Genomic DNA, 24,458 nt, shown 5'->3' on the forward strand with positions numbered 1-24,458 from the left:
GCCTGTAACCATATGCTTCCTCTTCCTTGCATCCCAATTCACACGCTAGGAAGAGGTGTGTCTTAGCTTCATTTAGGTAAACACTAAGCTGCTCTGTTTTATTAGTTATATACTGGACATTCTGATATGCAAGGATTAATTTATTATGCTTTCCTCTAAAAAAAACATCATTCTTTACTTTGTGACTGAGAATTCTGTTTAATTCATCTTTTTCTTTGACAATTTTTCATATTTTGTCACACAAGAATTTTTGCCTTCAAAATTTAGGTGCATACCATGTCTGGTATGTAGGCTTCATGCACTGGTGCTGCTGATCGCAGTGTGGTTTCAGCTCTCTGAGACTGCAGATGTGTGTGCAAGTTGCGTTTGCATATGTGTGTGTGTGTGTGTGTGTGTGTGTGTGTGTGTGTGTGTGTGTTTGTGTGTTTGTATGTGTGTGTGCGCGCATGTGTTTATGTGTGTCTACTGCTGACAAAGGCCTTAATGGCCAAAAGGTATAATTGTGTGGATCTTTTTGTTGCGGCTATCGCGACTCAGCATCTCCGATATGTGGTGAGTAGCAACTTTCCTTCTCTGGTATTGTTACATTCCATCCTGGATTTTCCATTGTTTGAAATTGTTTTGTTGACACAACTTATTGATTATTTCACAAAGTATAATTTACTAGCAGAATCACAGCATGGCTTCAGAAAGCAACACAGTACCATTACGGCAATATACCAAATTTCTCCACAAGGTGTATGATGCCCTGGATGAGGGAATGCAGACAGCAGGGATATTTCTAGACCTTACCAGAGCATTTGACTCAGTGAACCATGAGCTACTACTAAGAAAACTGGAAACTTACAATATAAATGCCACATCCATACAACTACCGATCACTTATCTAACCAATCGTAAGCAGTGTACAAAGCTGAGTTAAGAAATTAATGGTCACATCAAACATTTCCAATCCACCTATGAAACAGTAAAACAAGGTGTACCTCAGGGTTCCATATTGGGCCCTTTCCTTTTCCTGGTCTACATTAATGATTTAGAGGCACCTCTGTACTCCCAATTAGTAAGTTATGCAGATGATACCTCACTTTTGTTCTTTTTCAGGCTAATGACTTGACATTATCTGCAACTGATGGCTTACATAAAATAACTACTTACATCCATGATCAAGGTCTAAAAGTCAATTTAGCAAATCCCAGCTATTACCACTTAAACTTGGTAATTCATACCAAACCTGTATTGATAATGTAAGTGCCATCAAAAAAGTAGACACTGACAAATGTAAGTTTTTGGAGATATACCTAGACAAAAATCTTAGATGGGTAGACCACATCAATTTTGTATGAAATAAAGTCAATAGTTCACTGCACTTAATTAGCAAACTATCAAAATTAGTCTCTGAATAAACGTTAAAAACTGCTTATTATGGGACAATATTTGCATATATTAATTATGGAATAGAGGTATGAGGATGTGCTGCTGAAAGACACATGAACAGAATCCTAACACTGCAGAAAAGAGCAATCAGGACCATGCATCGACTAGGATACAAAGAAAAATGTAGGGAAACCTTCGCACAACATAAATATCTAACAGTGTATTCCTTGTATCATTACAAATTAAGAACATTCTTTGTGGACCATAAAAATAATGAAACTAAGTGCTCTGATGTGCATACCCAAAACACAAGACAAAAAGATTGCTTCTTCAGAAACAGAAATAAACTAAAGACAACAGATCACAGTCCTTGGATTAATGGCCACATATGGTTTAACAAACTGCCAAGTGCTATAAGATGCCACAGAGGTAAAGTATTCAAAAGGGAATTAAAATCATTCTTAACTCTCAAACGTTTGTACTCACTGAATGAATACTCATATTAAAATGTAGCTATTCTTAAATGTAGGCCTAACTCTTCTATCTATACATTGGACTATTCTGAGATGATTGTAATATATAATTATTTTTGTAACAACATGCTGTAAATTCAAATACCTATACTGTGTAACAACTGCATGTTGCATTATGAAGTGCTGTACCATATTGCCACGTGCATCACCCGTAAGTGGCTTCTTGTACATGTGAATTGCAAATTCCTACTGTTTGTACAAAAATCGTATAAAAATGCTATGTCATTTGCAAAAGTCACCACTTGGTGACTATATGCAAAAAAAAAAAAAAAGATAATTTCATAAACCAGTACGTGAGAGTAATGAGAATTTTGATGTAGTATGTACTAATGATTTCTTCTCTTGGTCAGAAAACAGTGTTGTTGATGTCTGTAAAACAGGCGATGACTGTATTGGATCTGAATTAGGTGGTATCTTTGATGTAGATGTGAATAAGAGCTGTGAAATAACTGAGGCTAGTAAGTCTGAGACTGGTACTGGTAGCTTATTGCAAATGAACGTAGGTGAGGTGTGTGACTTTGATGGAGATGAGACTAGTGTTTTTAATAATGTATTTGATGAAGTAATTTTGGAATAATATGATATTGATGATGACAATGATGATGAGTATCATGTATTTGTGGAGTTTAAGAATAATGAAGTTTCGGAGTTAATTGTGAATACAAGTAAGCTAAGTGACATGTGATGATATAAGTGAGAGTCGTGGAATACAAGTCCAATCAAGGCAGTTTTTCATTAATACCAAGCAGAGTAATGATGCAAACAGTAAAGGTGGGTTATTGGTAACCTAGAGAACAAAGATGAAAACTTTTTGAAGTTTGTTTGGAACCAGATTGATGATAACACAGATAAATGTGCATTCTGGAATAAGTTAGCTGTGGTTAACCAAAATTGTATCCAAATTGGTGGAATGAAGTGAAAGAAGATCAAAGCAGGAAGTGTAATTCTGACAGTAATATACAAGGGTAATCCCAAAAGTAAGGTCTCCTATTTTTTTATAATTAAAGGTGTTATTTCTACAATGGTTTATACACAGCTCTCCCAGCTGTTGTCAGTTTTCATGACCAGACCCACTACTTCTCAGTCAATTAGCTCCTCAATTCAACCACAAGGGGGTGAGTGCACCACATTTGCCAACAGTGTTTGGCAGACTGGGTTGTCACTCATCCAAGTAATAGCCAAGCCCAACAGAGCTTAACTTCGGACATCTGATGAGAACTAGTGTTACCACTGCAACAAGACCATTGGCAAAATTAAAAATAAAGAAAAACCATTGATGTTGAATGACAGGTGAGGTATGAGTGGCGGCAACTTGAAATTAGCGGAGATTGAGGCCTGGTGGGTGACGGGAAGAGAGGATATATTGAAGAGCAAGTTCCCATCTCCGGAGTTCAGATAGGTTCAGATAGGTAGGTGGATCAGATTCTGAATGTGGCTCTCCAGCAGGGATACGACTTCCTCAAATCCTGCCCTGAAATGAGATCCGTCCTTCATGAAATCCTCCCCACTCCACCAAGAGTGTCTTTCCGCCATCCACCTAACCTTCGAAACCTCTTGGTTCATCCCTATGAAATCCCCAAACCACCTGCCCTACCCTCTGGCTCCTACCCTTATAACCACCCTGGTGTAAAACCTGTCCCATGCACCTTCCCACCACAACCTACTCCAGTCCTGTAACCCAGAAGGTGTACACGATCAAAGGCAGAGCCACGTGTGAAAGCACCCACGTGATTTACCAACTGACCTGCCTACACTGTGAAGCTTTCTATGTGGGAATGACCAGCAACAAACTGTCCATTCGCGTGAATGGACACAGGCAGACAGTGTTTGTTGGTAATGAGGATCACCCTGTGGCTAAACATGCCTTGGTGCACGGCCAGCACATCTTGGCACAGTGTTACACCGTCCGGGTTATCTGGATACTTCCCACTAACACCAACCTGTCAGAACTCCAGAGACGGGAACTTGCCCTTCAGTATATCCTCTCTTCTCGTTACCCACCAGGCCTCTACCTCCGCTAATTTCAAGTTGCTACCGCTCATACCTCACCTGTCATTCAACAACACCTTTGCCTCTGTACTTCTGCCTCGCCTGACATCTCTGCCCAAACTCTTTGCCTTTACAAACGTCTGCTTGTGTCTTGCTTGTGTCTGTGTATGTGCGGATGGCTATATGTGGGTGTGCGAGTGTCTATCTGTCCTTTTTTCCACCTAAGGTAAGTCTTTCCGCTCCTTACCCTCTCATTTAAAACCAACATCTTTTCGTCTTTCCCTCTCCTCCCCTCTTTCCGGATGAAGCAACTGTTGGTTGCGAAAGCTTGAATTTGTGTATGTTTGTGTTCTTTTGTGTGGTTATCAACATGCAAGCGCTTTCGTTTGGTAAGTCATATCATCTTTGTTTTTAGATATATCATGTTAAATATGCAATGATAAAATAAATGTATTAACATTACCTTGTTTGCTACAGACGTAGATGCTACTGTATGGAGCAGGGATACTCCAAAGACATCTACAATATTTGGATCACCGCCTGCATCTAGCAGCACTTCCAAGACCTAAAAACATTATACATTACTGCAATTTTGTCATATGATGACATGGTGGGAGAACATGGCTGTTATTTGAAGACAAATGTTGATGGTGTTGGGACAGCAACCAGTCACAAATTTACTTTCAGTTCCTTTATTCGAGGGGTATCGTTACTGGTTTTGAATCATTATGATTATAAGGAAGGCTTGTAAATCATCTGAAGACGAATCATAATTATATGAAACCAGTAACAGTACCCTTTGAATAAAGGAACTGAAAGTAAATTTGTGGCTGGTTGCTGTAACAACACCATCTGCATTATACATTGAAACATGGAAGAACGTATAACATGAATGTATCAGATAAATCTTTTTGATGTCTTTATAATATATCATATTTCAGATTAATGGAGTCATATAGTAATTGCCCCCCCCCCCCACCCCAACCCCTTAATGCTACTGAAGGAAACTACTATCAGAAACATTAATGGTGTTTTCCATTCTTCGCATTTTTAAATGCATTATATATTTTTAAATTCATAACAACTCATTGTAGGTCAACAAAAAAATGAGACTCCATCAAAATTTACAGATTATCTGCGTATAAGAACTAAAAAGATATTCCATCATCTTTTGAACATGCATCTGGGACAAAATGGTATCTTCTTCATACAATTCAGCTGACAACTAGATGCATGCCTGAAAGATGATGGAATATTCTGTCTACTCAGAAAACTTCAAGAAATACAACCAAGAACATGATTATCATAAAAGAAATGATGGATGAGTTCAGAGTGGACTTCTGTATCTCAGAATTACTTGTATTCTAGAACAAAATATGATTACATAGGATTTAGAAATTCCAGTAAATTCTGTGATAAGATTTCACAACTTTCACAGTTTGGAATGGGATAATCTGATGATATACTCTGTTTGTATTTGGCATGCTGGTGTAGAAAATGAGTTCAGCTAAGCATAAAATCCATGCATGTTTATTTACAGATGTCAGCTGACTTCTGGTTTTTATTTTGAATGAGACCATACTATTAGATAGGTTCACTTTGAAATTCTATATTCTAATGCATTACACATAAACTAAACATATTGTTTCCCCATTAGGCTTTTATTATTATATATTATGTATTAAGTGCCCCGCAAATTTTTTTACGTTAACCTTTGTTGTAATCCAAATTTGTACAGTATACCTCATTCAGACAGCCATTCACACTAATTTCATTATAAACTTACAAGTGATTTGCTGTCATATTGTGTTCCATTTAATTTTGTGCCTTCAGCATCAGTGTATATTGTATATGATTTTCATATATTAATGTTATTTTCAAATTTGTTATGTTAAGTCTGTTAATGGACAAAATCTGGACAAAAGAAAAGTGTGAGGCACAAAGTTAGCTCCAGGAGAAGCTTATTAATGTTTATTAATTGCTGATTGATCTCAAGTTTGATACACACAGTGCCTCTGTTACCTTCAGAAACAAATCCCTTAAATCTATTCTCTTCTCTCCATTATCTAATTTCACACACAGACAACACCCTTCACAATCTACCTTACATTTCATCTGTGTTAGTCAATCAATACCAATAATTAAACCAATATTAAGAGATCCAACAATCAACATGCTCTGGTTGTATTTTTTTTTTTTTTTTTAATTCTGAACTTAAATAGTGCCTCACCTTTGATGAGTTTGCTTCAATTATCCTACAGCACCAACAGTATGTACATCACTATTATAGTAAATATAGGAAATATTGGGAATTCAAACAGTTGTGAAAATAAATTTTCTGTGATCGCACTCATCTCACTCACTGAATGCACTAATGTGCCCATACTTATTCTGCATATCTCCACTTCCACAAACAGCATTAAAATTTCTAATCAGCCTCTTCTTCCTCTCATATAGATCATCCTTTACTTCCATGATATGTTCGTATTTAATTGCATTTCGCATTCATTGTGATTTCTGACCCACTTCTCTTAACATTAGTTTTGGAGTGAGCAATTTCCAGGGTTTTGTTTAGTTAACTCATACACAGTCTTGTGGATTACAACTGCAGTTCCTAGCACATTTTGGTGATTGATTCTGTCTTCTTTCTCCTGCATGGTGTAGCGGTTCCAGGTGCTTTTATTTTCTTTGTTTGTTATCCTCGATGTTGATGTACTGGTTGGAAAATGGGGCGTGGAAGTCAGACACGGACTACTTTCAATTGTGTATCTGACAGGTGCTCAGTTGTATTTCACTGTCTTTTACTTTCACTTTTCACAACCTCCAATATACACATTTAATATGGCCACTGCACTTTTGTTTAACTTTTCATAAGCCTCATTAATAGTTAGCAGGCAAACCTCCACATACTCCTACAATGGTTTACTGTTGAACATGTACGAGCAGTAAAAACCTAACCACGAAGTTCACAGTTCTTGAAGATTATAAAGGTACATATGGAACAGCTGCTGTCATTGTTTTTGCACACGGCCTAATTGTGTTACACTTATTTCACTGTAAAGTCAATGCATTGTTGTTGTTCTAACCAACACAGGTTACTCGTCTGAAACTCAGCCGTGGACTGACTGTCCCGTGACAAAAAATTGGGCCCTTATATATCCTCACAACAATAGGTACTCAAACTTCACATTGTTTGATGTTTAATTTACAAAAATTACAATGAAAACTTAATTCATTAAATTAACTGAATACATCGAAACATGGGTTCCTTTTAACAGTTTCTTTTACTGCAAGAGTTACGCCGAATTCTTTGTTTAAATCATGAAAATAACAAGCATAAGTATGCTAACAATACTTTGGACAAAACTGTTAATTACTTTGGAATTAAATAACGGCTGACTTTGCTAATATGTTTTCAAATAGAGCCAAATAAATCATTTAATAATTGTGGTGTGCGTACTGTAAGACCTTCGGTACACACACCATCAGATTATTTGACTTGTTACTCTAACGAAGTAAGCGAGTGTCAACAATATGTCTCGTGGTCTTATTGTGGCATGTTTATCTTCTGCCGCTAGGTCAGATGATAGAAATGCCACTTGTATGCTTAGAGTAGCAGATTGACAGTGACCAACACACACATTTATTAAAATAATAAAAAGGCATAGATATTATGTAACTTGATTCTGGATGCTGTTTACAATTGACAATCTGAAGTTTCTTTCGTCTTGGTACGTTAATCTTATTCTCACATATCTCTGATACTTGACAAAGTGTCTATACATTTCTCTTCATGGCTATGTACAGGAATATGATAATCTTACTAGGCGCACACTGAAACTTGACTATAGACTGGTACAGACAAATGCAGACTGGTGCAGACTAATGCAGACTGACTAATCGGAGGTCTGTACACTAGTTATAATACCTCGCATGTTCAGGTATCGCTGTGCGAGTGTGATCCACGAGGAGAAAAGGTTCTACGTTAACAGCAATCTCATTGGCTGCGTGACATATTAATACGCGGATCGGCGGAAGCAGAATTTGGTCCGTCTCTAAGACAGCGCCATCTCGTAGTGCGGAGATGGACGAGCGCTGCGCCTGTGCTGTTGTGCTTAGCGGGGTGCGCTCTAGTGGGAAAGTTGTGTACGCGCTGACTACGCGGAACTATGTACACAACAATAATACTACTAGTTGTTCCTTCAAATGTTTGTAATTAGTACGGAATTTATATTTGTTTATATGTCAACAATAGAATTTAAGTTACGAAACAAGTACTGATTTCACCCTATAACAAAAGATACTAACTAGGAATAGTAAAAATAAATTAGGAATGGTAAATGATGACAGCCATGTTTAAAATCTTGATAAATTAGGAAATCATTTGCATACATAAATCTAAGCACAAAATTAGATCTGGTGTTATATTCTTTGAAACTAAGGTTCCAATCTTTCTCTTTTATGAAAATATTATATTCATGTATGTTAATGATAATTAGTTAAAAGTGAAAAATGAATTTAAGGAGGCAGATGACAAAACAAGAGGAGAAGTAAAATTATCCTAGCTTGCTTCATCACCATGGGGTGGTCGATTTGGTTGATGATTTGTAATAAATCTGTTTAGTAAGCTATATTCATCCCAGTTTTACATGCTGTTGTCTCATCAATCAAGTATATGGAGCCACGTGTGAGAAGTCATACTCTGATATTGTCTCATAAATATTCTATTCGCAAATTGGGAATGTTAGAATGTTGTGACGATTAGCCATTGTTCACCCTTGGTTCACCAGAAGACATCACTTGTCAGTGTCACATATGTATGTCACCACAACTTCAGTTTAGAAAAAATGTCAGGAAAAGACCAGTTGGTGCTGGAACAGAAATGTGTTGTTTCTTCTGAGAACAAAGATGTAGAGAGACTCAGCAACATTTTTGTGTTCATTTTCATATGAGGTGGGTCCCCTTCAGAGAGATAGTGCATATATTAACCACAAAATCTGAAACTGACAGTAGTATTTCATATCAAAAGCGACCTCATGCCAACCTAGTCCATATTCCAGAAAATATTAAGGCTATGATAGTGGCTTCAACATGAAGTCCCAGGAAAACCATGAGGTGAACTTCAGCCAAATTGGGCATACCACATCATTGTCTTTAGAGAACACTTCATGCTGACCTGAAATTATTTGCTCACAAAATGAGAGTGTTGCACAAACTGACAGAAAATCACACGGGAGAGTGATTACAGTTTGTGACCTTAGGTCTTGCAACTGATGGTGCCGTTATTCATGATACATGGTTTTCGGATTCGGTGTACATCCTACTGAACAGTAGCTTCAATAGGCACAACATCAGATTCTGGACATAAGAAACTCCTAATGTTGTACACAAGATTGAATATTATGGTGAAAAGTAAGTGTACAGGTTGCCAGTTCCAACCATAGAATCACTGGGCCTGCTACATGAACCTGTTGCAGTATCGTTTTTTTGCAATTTAATGCAACAGCATTACCAATGGAGACACAATGGTTCAAACAAGATGGAGCTTTCCCTCATACATCAAATGTTATTCTGGATTTCCAACACGAACATTTTGGATACCATGTCCCATCAACATCCAGAACATTTTTGAGGTGGTTCAATATGGCAGTCACACAGACAGGAAATTAATCCTGTAATTATTTCTTGTGGAGACATTTGAAGGAGATAGTCTACCAATCTAATACAACTGCTACTGGCTCTCACGACTTTTTTTCCAGGGAACCACAGAATTTGTGTGTCACAGGGTGGTCAGAAACATCACAGAGGTGGTACATCAACAAGGTGGACGTAATGAACATGTACTGCATGCTTGCTGAGCTTACTCATTCTGATGAGTACTTTTGTGGATTCAATAGGTCATAACAACCATGAACAACATGATCTTTGACCAAGATCAGACATTCAAGCCACCATGTAATTTTAACAGTCTGTTTTTATGTCTCTTGCTGTGTACATGTGTATGACTACTGTGGAAACATATTTTTATGTGCAGATATTTGTGGGACAGTTTGTTTGGTATACCTCACATGGATCACATTCCCGTACTGGTGACCCTGAAGTTTGCACGTCTTCCGAAACTACCGCACCGGGTGTTATAGCATCAACATGTTATGTGCACGCTGCCAAGGCTGCCTCACTGAACACTTTCTTTGAAGATCTGGAAGCTCAAGAACGATCGCCGGACCTCTTCATTCCTTTGCCATTGACCGGTTCTATATTCATTCACAGTGATTCACAATCTTCAGTCACATTAACCTCAATCTTTGTCACTCTACAACGGTCGAATGCTACACCACTAACATAAATAATGGACTCAGGTTTCGTATTGCTGGACCACTCTCGCCAACGTGTGAATTTTGAAGTGAACAATATTCAGAACTCTGTACCTAACGATCAATCGTATAATGCTCAAAGTGAACTACATTTGCACACGTACTTTGTTTAACAACGGGCCACAACGACAGTTACTGTGGTGCCATGTGCAGCGCCGCCATTACCGCAAAACGCACCCGGCCACTTTCAACCGCGACCTGGTCCGGTTTTGCCTCATCTGTAAACTAATCAAGGACATTTTAGTGCATAAAACTCTCCGTACTCACCCCTCATACCAGTTGCTCAAATTTTCGACATCTTCAACGTGCGCGAAGAACTCAAACCTTTGGTCATACCAGATACCAATGCCGCCTCCCCCAACAACCACCCATCACCACCCGCATTCACAGGGGGCCCTGGTTCCGGCCACTCTGCCGCTCCCCTCTCCCACAGCACTGCTTGTGTCTGCCGCTCTGGCCGTCCACATTATTTATGAGATGGGTCAATTCAAATCAATGCCTGTAGCCTACGGTGCAGTTTATGAGACCCCAATGCTTAGCGCGCAACCGCCCGTTCCCACGGTGCCGATCGTGACAGCCGCGTGGTATTTTTGCGACACATCAAGGACAATGCAACCCGCGGTTGCTACGAACGTTTCCACAAGAAACATACCCACACCTACTGTGGCGGCCTGCTGTATAGCCATCATGGACCAGACAGTTTTCCAAGAGACACCGATGCCGCCTTTGTCCCCGCCTCCAAGTCGTCTGCTGAAGCTGCCACCTTTTTACGAGGACAACCCAGTGTCATGGTTTGCACCTTTCGAGTTGCATCATGTGTCCGATAACAACTCTAAATTCTTGTGTTTTGTCATACACCTCCATGATCATTCAGACTTAAATTGCGATCTACTACTCTCGCCACCACCTCCACCAAAATATGAGTTCGCAAAGAAGACGATCACTGAATCACTCGCCTGCTCACCACAAGAATTAATCATCAAAATCTTGTACGGGAAACACCTAGGGGACTGAATCCCATAAGAACTCTGGCGCCAGCTTTGGTTACTTGTGAGTGAGCATACCATGCCGGACCTCACTCTGTGGGCGGTGTGGTCTGCCAAGCTGCCTACTGACCTATAGATTCACCTGCTACCGCACTTCTTCGAGTCAATCAGCTCTCGTCTCCGCATCGCAGACCAACTGCATCCATTGCTACGAGAATGCTCACCACTCACCGCTAGTTGGCAGAATTGCTCCTGCTTACTTGCTGCCTGCTGGCAGAGGCATGGCTCGCTCCACCTCCACACCTTCTACATCACGTGGCAGCATCCACTCACTCTCTCCACCATCCGAGCACTCCAGGATTGCCCACACACCATACGTGCCGTTATACATGCCAGAACAAATCGATATTGACGAGCGTCCTCCACTGCCACAGTCACCACCACCACCACCACCACCACCACCACCACCACCACCACCACCACATCTGGCTCATTCGTATTGCTGGTACCACAAGGTTTTTGGTGAGGATGCTAAGAAGTGCCAGTTACCTTGCCTGCACCCAAACGCAAACTGCAGGACCTAAAAGATGCTGAGTCCTGTGCGGAACCTCATGGGCATCCTCATACATTGCACTCCATCCACTCATCCGCCCTGCTGAGTCATCATTTGTACGTGACTGACATTTCGTCACAGCTCACTTTCCTAGTCGACACTGATGCTGACGTGTTTATCATACCTATATCAATGGCTCCCCCTGTTTTTTCACTGACGAGGTCACTTCTAAGAGCTGTCAAATCATCAACATTGCAAACCTCAGGCTCTGACAAAGTTACGGTGCACCTATATCATTATTAGTGTTTCCCGTGGAATTTGTACATTGCTGACATTGATGAACCAATTCGTGGTTATGGATTTTTTGTCCCATTACAAACTCTCTCCGAATGTAGTTCAGGACTCAGTGCTACACCATACCTCTAACTCTGAGATACTGTGCTCCAGCACTTATGTTCCCTGCTTTGCTTCTCTCATGACATGTAAGTTAGTACGTGAGTGCTCCACCCTCGCGGGCGACATTGTGACCTGCATAACTAATGTACTGTCAGAATTTGACTTGGTGGCACAACTCTGCTGGGACAATAACGAGTTGAAGGAACACATCACACACACCTACAATGAGCTCGTCGCAGCTTGTAACTCACTGCTAAAACTACAGTCCACAGTTCCGCCACCTAATTGATCTTCTCCAGCCGACACCAGCTCGGACACTCATCAAATACATTAATTGCGTGTGAGGATTCACGTCTGGTAGACTCTGTACCCTCGACACGTGTCCAGTGCCTTGTGTTACAAACAGTGCTTTTAATGACAGTCGCGCGCATGACATGACCACAGCACACTGCACAATCAGCCACCCAGCTTGTTGATAAACATTCCCCCCAACCTCACGCACAAGCCAAGTGAACTTGGTTCACTGGATTTCACTTTCTTGATCCATAATTATAGAAGCCTCTCAATCAATATTTAGTGCTTGTCTGTTACTCCTGCTACAGTAATAATTTAAAGCTCTACATTTGTTTTTGAATAGAACAATAACTATCTACATAAAACAAATGAATATTTCAACAGACTGACTTCCAATCCAATTGAATGGCTAAATCAGAGTACAGATTTCACCCCAACTTCACATCACAGAAATGTGTTACATCAGTGAATGACTCTTAGACCAAACTGCACAAAATTACTCTTAGACCAAACTGCACAAAATTACTGTATCACTGTTCATGATGGCAGCGGAGGGGAAAAAAAGCTGTAGGTCATTTCTATAATTTGGTATAATCCTCCTAAGGGAGTATAAGTGTGATCATGAAGGAAAAATGTACCTATGTTAAATTACAGCTAAATGTAAACAATTGATTAGGAAGTCTGGTTATTAATGGCACCAGAGAGTATACCAAAGACAATTTCATTTGGGAAATATCTGGCTGTCTACTGCCATCCCAACAACAAATATTTAACATACAGGAGACCCATTAGTCTGTCTGGTTGAACCTGCCTCTTAGTTCAATATTGCAGAGCATCAGAATTTTATAATTTTATACCTTATAATTTCCTGCCCTTGCCGCATAACGTAGTGGTGTTCTGCCATTATGGTCAGTCTTGTCCACTCGGGCTCCAGCTTCTATAATCTTTCTTGTGAGCTGTATTATTCCCTGCAATAGAACACCAATGTGTAAGCAACTAATATAAAATAATATAAAATAAAATAAAGATTAAAGAACTCATGTAGCATTACTGCACTTACAAATTCATAAACTTTTCTATGATAGTTCTAAGAGTTTCTGTTTATGACTACAATTGTTTCCAGGACTTCAAGATCCCAAAGCATGTTTTTTGCAGTATTGTGAACCTCATGTTTTCATTCAAAATCATTATGAAAACTATGGTATCTAGTACTTTTGTTAGTGTTGATTGACTTCTTAGAAATAACTAATCTGTTTTTTCAGTACAGGGCGATTTCTTGACACGGTTTGAGCTTCATTGCTTCACACTGTCCAAGATAGGAAAATAATTGTCCAAGATAGGAAAATAATATATGTGTATTGAAAACATGGGAGCACAGCCTTAGAACAGAAGTTTCTGAATAAGTGGAGGAATTCAATGGAGCAAACGTCAGGTTCTGGTTCTTCAGGCAAAGTGTTTGAGAAATCTGGGGTTTTGTGATAAGTATGAATGTGTTTTACATATATAAAACATACTTTGTTTGCTTGATATTTTTTCCAACAGTTGATATGTTCTTGTTTTTCACATAACATAATATATGTGTTCATTATGTCTGCACAATACACCTATTTTTTCCAGCTACCCCATTCTAATATTTAATTTGTATTAGCAAAATTATAAAAGCAGACATTTTGTTTTTCTCAGAAATAATCTAAACATCTTTAATGTACAACATTGTGTACTCAAATAAGAAACAAAATGAAAATTTTAATCCATAATTGAAAGGAAAAAGGAAAGAGAGAGAGTGAAAGATAACTACAAAATTAAATAAAATGGGTCACATTTCACTGCAGTAATGACAATCCAGTGCCCTATTTATTCAGTTAGGAAGGAAAAGTCTTTACACTAAATTGCTGTTTTACTAGAAAATTGGGTACAATTTTAATTAAAATAATTAAATACAACAGACTTTCTGACAGCTCAGCCTATGGCATCTGCCTCTGGCTGAAATGCATATTGACTGATGTCATGCACCTCCGCAGCATCAGGGTGAAACACATCTCCAACTTCTATTCCAAAGTTTTGCAGAACTCCAGCAGCCACAATAACATTCCTACACTTTTCTTGTTTATATCACATTGTCTTAGTAGGAATTTGGAAATGTTTCTTCCAAAACAGGATTTACGAACTATTACACATCTGGTAGCAATATTGGCTCTGTTGTAGCCCCCTTCAGTTCCTATGTGGTGTCACAATACAGGACTCTTATGATTTGTGGAGACAACATATCTACTCTGTCCAACAAGCTACCCATCATATTGTCCCCTTTCAAATTCTGCAGTAATTCTACTATTGTCCCACATGCATGCATCATGCAAGGAACCCAGCCAACAGCTTACCACATTCAAAATCTTCATATTAGCAGCACAGGTGATTTTTGTACTGACAGAAAAGAAAATCTTGTAATTTCTACATAGTTCTGCTTCTACTTGAGAAGGACAAAATGTGGGCATATGTACACAATCTATGGTTCCAATGACATTCAGAATTCTCTTTTGTTCCTTGACACATTTTCTTAGTTCCATGGCATGGACACATAGCATGTCATTAAGGCAATTAAAGTGCTTATCACTCTGCTAAAAGCCTTTCCAGCAATGGTATGATGGATATTAAGGTAGCTAAGATGGCGGCGAGTATAGACGTTATAGTAAACTGCTCCGCGAAATTTAGTAGTATTATTGATATAAATTGCGTATTGTGCAATGAAGAGGTTATAGAAGGTATCAGATTGTGTCCAGTGATTAATAAGTGGATTCACTCATCGTGTTTGTGTAAAATAAATACGACAAATCACTCATGTTGTTGTGGCCAGGCGCAGTGTGATCCACAAGTAACTGCTCTCACGAAATTTTTAAATGGTCACAATGAATCTGTTGAAGATTGTTTGAAACAGGATTTACAGAATGCAAGAAAATACGTCCTCGACATTGAAAAAGTGGTAAGTTCTTTTGAAAAAAGAAGAAACTCGGAAGAAAGTGTTATTTGTAATCGTTTCCCTAATCCTATAGAAACGATCCATTCAAAACATCATGAACCTATGTTAACATTATTCTCGGCAAATACTAACAAGTGCAGCAAGCTGTTATTATACAGGCCTACTGAACAATTAAATGCTGCGAGTGTGATGTTTAAGTCTGCCAATGATGAAAACAGCAACCTCAAAAAAGTGAGTTTAACTTATAAATCTACAGGGAAGAAACTTAATGTCAATCCAGTGCCAAATAAAAGTGAAATATGTATATTAGGAGATAGCCATGCCAAAGGAGTAGCCAGTATAATGATAGCTATGCAATCTCGCTACAAAATTACTAGTGTTGTGAAATCAGGTGCACCTCTTGGCGAGATTGTGAAAAACTGTGAAAAGCTAACAAAAAATTCCTCTGTCTGTGTCATAATAGGTGGTGCAAACGATGTTTATCGTAATGAAAGCCATCATGCAACAAGAGCACTCAAAGAAACTTTGGAAAAACTCTCACATATAAAAGTTTTCGTGCTTAGTGTTCCACATAGGCATGACTTAATAAGTAGCTCGTGTGTTAACCTAGAAATTAACAAAGTCAACAGGAAAATAAGAAAACTCTGCTGCAGTTTCCCACAGGCTACCTTTATTGACGCAAACAGCATGGAGAGAGTTCACTTTACAAAGCATGGTATGCACAGGAACACACAGGGAAAGGAAGCTATGTGCAAACAATTGTTAAATTCTATTAACTGCAACACAGTGGAAGGTCGTGCTGTAATCCCTCTGCCAGTATGCTTAATAACAAAAACGAAGAAAATGAATGGATCAGAAGTTTCAGTACCTAGATGCTCAGATGATTCTGTTTCTTCACCAAACAGAGATAACTCAATGGTTACATGTACTGCAGAAGAAGAAAAGGCAGCATTTCCACTCTGTGAACCTACAGCAACACCACTTGTGCACCTGCCTACATGCAGTTCGTCAAAAATATCACTGCCAGCAGAAACACCAGCTGCAACAGCAGTACAACCCCTGGAGCCTACAGCAACAGCAATCTTATCCCCACCTGCAAGCAAGTCAATAGCTTCATCATCTCCAAGGGAATTGACAGCATCAGCTCAAGGTAAATCAACAAGCAAGTCATCAGTTTCATCATCTTCAGTAAAGAAGGAAGCATCTACTGAAGAAAAATCGACATCATCACAGAGAATAGGAGGTAAACGTAAAGTTGTGTGTCCTCCTCATCTGAAGGATTTTTTAACCACAGGCACGAGAAAGAAGAAACCACCAAAATAGGTAATAATCCAAACAACTTCTCCATTTTTCATCAAAACATAAGGGGAATAAGAAGCAAACTAGATCAATTAGAAGTTAACATAAATAACAAAAACTTTATGAACAATGCTCAGATCTTATGTTTCTCAGAACACCATATTACAGAAGGAATTGAAATGTTACATATAGACAGTTATAGCCTTGCCACCTACTACTGTAGAGATAGCATGAGAAAAGGTGGAGTAGTAATTTTCATTAAGAATAATTTAACTTTTAGATCTGTAGATGTAAGGAAATATTGCAGTGACCAACAGTTTGAAGTGTGTGCAATAGAAGTGACATTAAACAGTTCCAAATTAATAGTAGTTACAGTGTACAGGGCACCAGGAACCAATTTCACAGTCTTTATGGTTCAGTTAGAATTGTTACTATCAACCTTATTTTCTAAAAATAATGACATTATCTTACTTGGGGACTTTAATGTCAACTTCGCAATGGAATGCAACAACAAAGTAGAGCTCCAGAATTTGTTGAGTTCCTACAATCTTACATCAGTGGTTGACTTTCCTACTAGGATCACACCTGACTGTCAATCTCTGATAGACAATATATTTTTAGATGTAAATTTATACCAGAACTTCACTGTCACTGCAATAGTAAATGGCATATCAGACCATGATGGACAGCTCCTCACTCTACATGACTACAGACCTGTCAAGAAAGCAGTCCCATCCTGGAAGGCAATCAGACTTATGAACAAAGAGACCCTGGAATTTTTTAACCATAAGCTGCAGCATGAAGATTGGAATTCAGTTCGCAGAGTAGATGATGTTGATACTAAGTTCAACATATTCATAAATGAATTCCTATCCCACTTTGAAGAAGCTTTTCCTAAAAAGTTTGTTAGGAACAATATTTCCTCGTCCTTAAAGAAGCCATGGATCACAAAGGGTATTCGAGTGTCATGTAAATATAAGAGAGAACTTTATGTTGCAACCAGAGGGTCAAGGGACAGAGAATTAATCAGCCATTATAACATGTATTGTAAAATCCTAAAGAAAGTTATTCAGACATCAAAAGCACTGTATTATGTAAAAGAAATTGATAACTCCAATAATAAAATGAAGACTGTCTGGCAAATAGTTAACAAGGAGACAGGGAACAATAAAAAAAGAGCTGTAGAAAACTTCATAATCAAACATGAAGGGAATCTTGTGCAAAATCCTGAGATCATAGCTGAAATCTTTAATAAACACTTCCTGTCAGTGTCTGAGCAAATAGGCTGCAAGGGTTCTGTGAATGATGCCCTGACCTTTTTGCGAAATGCTTTCCCTAACAAAATCATCCAAATGCATATTAGACCTGTTACAGTATCAGAAATTGAAAGAACAATTGCCTCCATGAAAACCAAGAACTCCTGTGGAGTAGACAATATTTCTAGCAAATTGTTAAAGCAGTGTTGTACTTCTGTAAGCAATATACTGTGTCATATTTTCAATGCCTCTTTGCAGCAAGGAATTGTTCCTGATAGACTAAAGTATGCTATCGTGAAGCCTCTCTTTAAGAAAGGGGAGAAAACTGATGTTAAAAATTTCAGACCAATATCTCTCCTGTCTGTGTTTTCAAAGGTACTAGAAAAGCTCACGTATTCTAGAATTTTAGAACACCTACATAAATTCAATATTCTCAGCAAACATCAGTTTGGTTTCCGGAAAGGTCTGTCAACTGAACAAGCAATATATGCTTTTATAGATAAGGTTTTGGAATCTCTAAATGAGAAAATGGTGACAACAGGGTTATTTTGTGATTTATGTAAAGCCTTTGACACTGTGAACCACCAAATACTGTTACTGAAGGCAGACCATCTAGGAATAAGTGGTGTAGCAAATAACTGGCTTCAGTCATACCTGACAGAGAGGAAACAGAAAGTAGTCTTAGATAAGTCAGACAATTTGTGTGGTGGAATGATTTCATCGGAATGGAGAGACATAAATTGTGGAGTTCCACAGGGCTCTATTCTTGGTCCTTTACTGTTCCTGTTATTTATAAATGATTTACCTTATTCTTCAATGATTCAGTGCAATTTTACCATCTTTGCAGATGATACTAACATAATGGTTAATGGTCTTAAATGTGAAAATGTTCAAGAGTCTGTTAATACTATTCTTATAGATTTAATGAAATGGTTTACTGCAAATGGTCTTTCACTTAACCTGAGTAAGACTAATTATATTCAGTTCACCCCAACTGCCAAAACTGAGGAAGAAATGACTGTTAAATATGCCACACAGGTCATAGAAAGAGTGGAAGTAACAAAGTTTCTAGGCGTGAAGATTGACTGTAGAGTAAACTGGTCCCATCACATTTTAGATCTTTACAAGAGACTCAGCTCTTCAGTTTTTGCAATGCGAATCATCTCTGTCAGTGCAAACTTAAGCATTAAAAAAGCTGCATACTATGGTTACTTCCATTCTTTGATGGCATATGGAATTATTTTCTGGGGAAATCAACCTCTTGCAAAGAAAATATTCATTGCTCAGAAGCGTGTTGTAAGAGTGATGTCTGGTGTAGATCCTAGATGCAGCTGCAGAAGCCTATTCCGGAATCTGGGAATTCTTACAACTACTTCTCAATATATATACTCACTTATGTGTTTCATAAGTAAAAACACTGATTTATACAAATGTAACAGTGAATACCATCAGTATAACACAAGGAGGAAACATGATTTCCACACTGAAGGTAAAAATTTGAAGATTGTGCAGAAGGGTGTACAGTCCTCTGGTATAAAGATATTTAATGCTCTTCCTCCAGAAATCAAATGTGAAATTGCCAACAAATCTACATTTAAAGAGCTTCTGAGGCAATTTCTTTTAGCCATGTCATTTTACAGTTTGGAAGAGTTTATGAAACACAGTGAGAAACGGCCTTAAAATAAGATGTATTATCATATAAATTGAACATTAAGCTGAACATTCTTGTCACATATGTAACTCTTCTAGTGTTAACTGCTTATATTTAACAGTCTGGGTTATATGACCTTTTCAGGTTTAATTTACTTTGTTTTATACCTGTAATCTGTAGGTCTAAGGATTCTCATTCCATTATATTGTGTTATGGATCATTGTAGTGGTTAAGTAACTTTATATTCTTTACCTGTAAACATAGTGTACAAGTACTTGTAATTGACAATGTAAAAATTGACACACACTACATCCATGTGAAATTGTCACAGTTGGATCCATGGTGTAAGAAATAAATAAATAAATAAATAAATATTACCGAGAACCCCAGCTACATAGCAGTAAAAAGAAGTTGCAGCCTAGGAGACAAAGCATGATTCCTATCAGAATTATGTTGCAGTAATGGCTCCATTATACCAATCAGTGACTAAAAAGTTCCCTTAAACAACCCCAAACCAGTCACTATACATAGTCAATGGGCCTCTTCTCTCCACTATAACCCCCATTCTTGGGATGTCTACATCTTCCTGTACCAATATATATATATATATATATATATATATATATATATATATATATATATATATATATATATATATATATATATAACAGAGGGAAACATTCCACGTGGAAAAAATATATCTAAAAAGAAAGATGATGAGACTTACCAAACAAAAGCGCTGGCAGGTCGATAGACACACAAACAAACACAAATATACACACAAAATTCAAGCTTTCGCAACAAACTGTTGCCTCATCAGGAAAGAGGGAAGGAGAGGGAAAGACGAAAGGATGTGGGTTTTAAGGGAGAGGGTAAGGAGTCATTCCAATCCCGGGAGCGGAAAGACTTACCTTAGGGGGAAAAAAGGACAGGTATACACTCGCACACACACACATATCCATCCACACATACAGACACAAGCAGACATATTTATTGTCTTTAAATATGTCTGCTTGTGTCTGTATGTGTGGATGGATATGTGTGTGTGTGCGAGTGTATACCTGTCCTTTTTTCCCCCTAAGGTAAGTCTTTCCGCTCCCGGGATTGGAATGACTCCTTACCCTCTCCCTTAAAACCCACATCCTTTCGTCTTTCCCTCTCCTTCCCTCTTTCCTGATGAGGCAACAGTTTGTTGCGAAAGCTTGAATTTTGTGTGTATATTTGTGTTTGTTTGTGTGTCTATCGACCTGCCAGCGCTTTTGTTTGGTAAGTCTCATCATCTTTCTTTTTAGATATATATATATATATATATATATATATATATATATATATATATATATATATATATATATATATATATATATATATATATATATAACAGAGGGAAACATTCCACGTGGAAAAAATATATATCTAAAAAGAAAGATGATGAAACTTACCAAACAAAAGCGCTGGCAGGTCGATAGACACACAAACAAACACAAATATACACACAAAATTCAAGCTTTCGCAACAAACTGTTGCCTCATCAGGAAAGAGGGAAGGAGAGGGAAAGACGAAAGGATGTGGGTTTTAAGGGAGAGGGTAAGGAGTCATTCCAATCCCGGGAGCGGAAAGACTTACCTTAGGGGGAAAAAAGGACAGGTATACACTCGCACACACACACATATCCATCCACACATACAGACACAAGCAGACATATTTAAAGACAAAGAGTTTGGGCAGAGATGTCAGTCGAGGTGGAAGAGTAGAGGCAAAGAAGTTGTTGAGAGACAGGTGAGGTATGAGTGGCGGCAACTGGAAATTAGCGGAGATTGAGGCCTGGCGGATAACGAGAAGAGAGGATATACTGAAGGGCAAGTTCCCATCTCCGGAGTTCGGATAGGTTGGTGTTGGTGGGAAGTATCCAGATAACCCGGACAGTGTAACACTGTGCCAAGATGTGCTGGCTGTGCACCAAGGCATGTTTAGCCACCGGGTGATCCTCATTACCAACAAACACTGTCTGCCTGTGTCCATTCATGCGAATGGACAGTTTGTTGCTGGTCATTCCCACATAGAATGCATCACAGTGTAGGCAGGTCAGTTGGTAAATCACGTGGGTGCTTTCACACGTAGCTCTGCCTTTGATCGTGTACACCTTCCGGGTTACAGGACTGGAGTAGGTGGTGGTGGGAGGGTGCATGGGACAGGTTTTGCACCGGGGGCGGTTACAAGGATAGGAACCAGAGGGTAGGGAAGGTGGTTTGGGGATTTCATAGGGATGAACTAACAGGTTACGAAGGTTAGGTGGACGGCGGAAAGACACTCTTGGCGGAGTGGGGAGGATTTCATGAAGGATGGATCTCATTTCAGGGCAGGATTTGAGGAAGTCGTATCCCTGCTGGAGAGCCACATTCAGAGTCTGGTCCAGTCCCGGAAAGTATCCTGTCACAAGTGGGGCACTTTTGTGGTTCTTCTGTGGGGGATTCTGGGTTTGAGGGGATGAGGAAGTGGCTCTGGTTATTTGCTTCTGTACCAGGCCGGGAGGGTAGTTGCGGGATGCGAAAGCTGTTGTCAGGTTGTTGGTGTAATGTTTCAGGGATTCCGGACTGGAGCAGATTCGTTTGCCACGAAGACCTAGGCTGTAGGGAAGGGACCGTTTGATGTGGAATGGGTGGCAGCTGTCATAATGGAGGTACTGTTGCTTGTTGGTGGGTTTGATGTGGACGGACGTGTGAAGTTGGCCATTGGACAGGTGGAGGTCAACGTCAAGGAAAGTGGCATGGGATTTGGAGTAGGACCAGGTGAATCTGATGGAACCAAAGGAGTTGAGGTTGGAGAGGAAATTCTGGAGTTCTTTTTCACTGTGAGTCCAGATCATGAAGATGTCATCAATAAATCTGTACCAAACTTTGGGTTGGCAGACCTGGGTAACCAAGAAGGCTTCCTCTAAGCGACCCATGAATAGGTTGGCGTACGAGGGGGCCATCCTGGTACCCATGGCTGTTCCCTTTAATTGTTGGTATGTCTGGCCTTCAAAAGTGAAGAAGTTGTGGGTCAGGATGAAGCTGGCTAAGGTAATGAGGAAAGAGGTTTTAGGTAGGGTGGCAGGTGATCGGCGTGAAAGGAAATGCTCCATCGCAGCGAGGCCCTGGACGTGCGGAATATTTGTGTATAAGGAAGTGGCATCAATGGTTACAAGGATGGTTTCCGGGGGTAACAGATTGGGTAAGGATTCCAGGCGTTCAAGGAAGTGGTTGGTGTCTTTGATGAAGGATGGGAGACTGCATGTAATGGGTTGAAGGTGTTGATCTACGTAGGCAGAGATACGTTCTGTGGGGGCTTGGTAACCAGCTACAATGGGGCGGCCGGGATGATTGGGTTTGTGGATTTTAGGAAGAAGGTAGAAGGTTGGGGTGCGGGGTGTCGGTGGGGTCAGGAGGTTGATGGAGTCAGGTGAAAGGTTTTGCAGGGGGCCTAAGGTTCTGAGGATTCCTTGAAGCTCCGCCTGGACATCGGGAATGGGGTTACCTTGGCAAACTTTGTATGTGGTGTTGTCTGAAAGCTGACGCAGTCCCTCAGCCACATACTCCCGACGATCAAGTACCACGGTCGTGGAACCCTTGTCCGCCGGAAGAATGACGATGGATCGGTCAGCCTTCAGATCACGGATAGCCTGGGCTTCAGCAGTGGTGATGTTGGGTGTAGGATTAAGGTTTTTTAAGAAGGATTGAGATGCAAGGCTGGAAGTCAGAAATTCCTGGAAGGTTTGGAGAGGGTGATTTTGAGGAAGAGGAGGTGGGTCCCGCTGTGATGGAGGACGGAACTGTTCCAGGCAGGGTTCAATTTGGATGGTGTCTTGGGGAGTTGGATCATTAGGAGTAGGATTAGGATCATTTTTCTTCGTGGCAAAGTGATATTTCCAGCAGAGAGTACGGGTGTAGGACAGTAAATCTTTGACGAGGGCTGTTTGGTTGAATCTGGGAGTGGGGCTGAAGGTGAGGCCTTTGGATAGGACAGAGGTTTCGGATTGGGAGAGAGGTTTGGAGGAAAGGTTAACTACTGAATTAGGGTGTTGTGGTTCCAGATTGTGTTGAAAGGAATTTTGAGGTTTTGGAGGGAGTGGAGCTGGAAGTGGGAGATTGAGTAGATGGGAGAGACTGGGTTTGTGTGCAATGAGAGGTGGTTGAGGTTTGCTGGAAAGGTTGTGAAGGGTGAGTGAGTTGCCTTTCCGGAGGTGGGAAACCAGGAGATTGGATAGTTTTTTGAGGTGGAGGGTGGCATGCTGTTCTAATTTACGGTTGGCCTGTAGGAGGATGCTCTGAACAGCCGGTGTGGATGTGGGAGAGGAAAGATTAAGGACTTTTATTAAGGATAGGAGTTGACGGGTGTGTTCATTGGCTGAGTTGATGTGTAGGTGAAGGATTAGGTGGGTGAGGGCAATGGATTGTTCAGTTTGGAACTGGTATAGGGACTGATGGAAGGAAGGGTTGCAGCCAGAGATGGGAACTTTAAGTGTGAGGCCTTTGGGGGTAATGCCAAATGTCAGACAAGCCTGAGAAAATAGAATATGGGAGCGTAATCTGGCTAGGGCGAAGGCATGTCTGCGGAGCGAATGTAAATAAAACTTAATGGGGTCGTTGTGGGGGTGTTGTGCGGGTGACATGGTACTAGAAGGTCGAAAGTGTAACGTGAGGCTGAAATGAAAATGAATATAAAAATATGTGGGGAGAGATAAAGGTGAAGTAGAAAGCAAATGGAGATCTGGTGTGAAAAGAGGCGAAAAGGGGTTGGTTG

General features: G+C 39.7%; 2 protein-coding genes across 2 annotated transcripts in view; both read right to left on the reverse strand.

Moving 5' to 3' along the window:
- Positions 1–24,458, reverse strand: part of LOC126240775 (serine/threonine-protein phosphatase 6 regulatory ankyrin repeat subunit C-like) — an 881,520-nt gene that overhangs the window by 590,458 nt on the left and 266,604 nt on the right. The window lies entirely within an intron of this gene.
- Positions 1–24,458, reverse strand: part of LOC126240759 (serine/threonine-protein phosphatase 6 regulatory ankyrin repeat subunit B-like) — a 381,053-nt gene that overhangs the window by 166,927 nt on the left and 189,668 nt on the right. Inside the window, exons 12-13 of the mRNA XM_049947949.1 lie at positions 13,357–13,467; positions 4,360–4,461 (exon numbers count right to left, since the gene is read on the reverse strand). Of these exons, the coding sequence (XP_049803906.1) occupies positions 4,360–4,461; positions 13,357–13,467 (213 nt within the window). The remainder of the gene's footprint in view (positions 1–4,359; positions 4,462–13,356; positions 13,468–24,458) is intronic.

The sequence above is a fragment of the Schistocerca nitens genome, chromosome 1 (genome assembly GCF_023898315.1).
Source record: "Schistocerca nitens isolate TAMUIC-IGC-003100 chromosome 1, iqSchNite1.1, whole genome shotgun sequence".
Lineage (NCBI taxonomy): Eukaryota > Metazoa > Arthropoda > Insecta > Orthoptera > Acrididae > Schistocerca > Schistocerca nitens.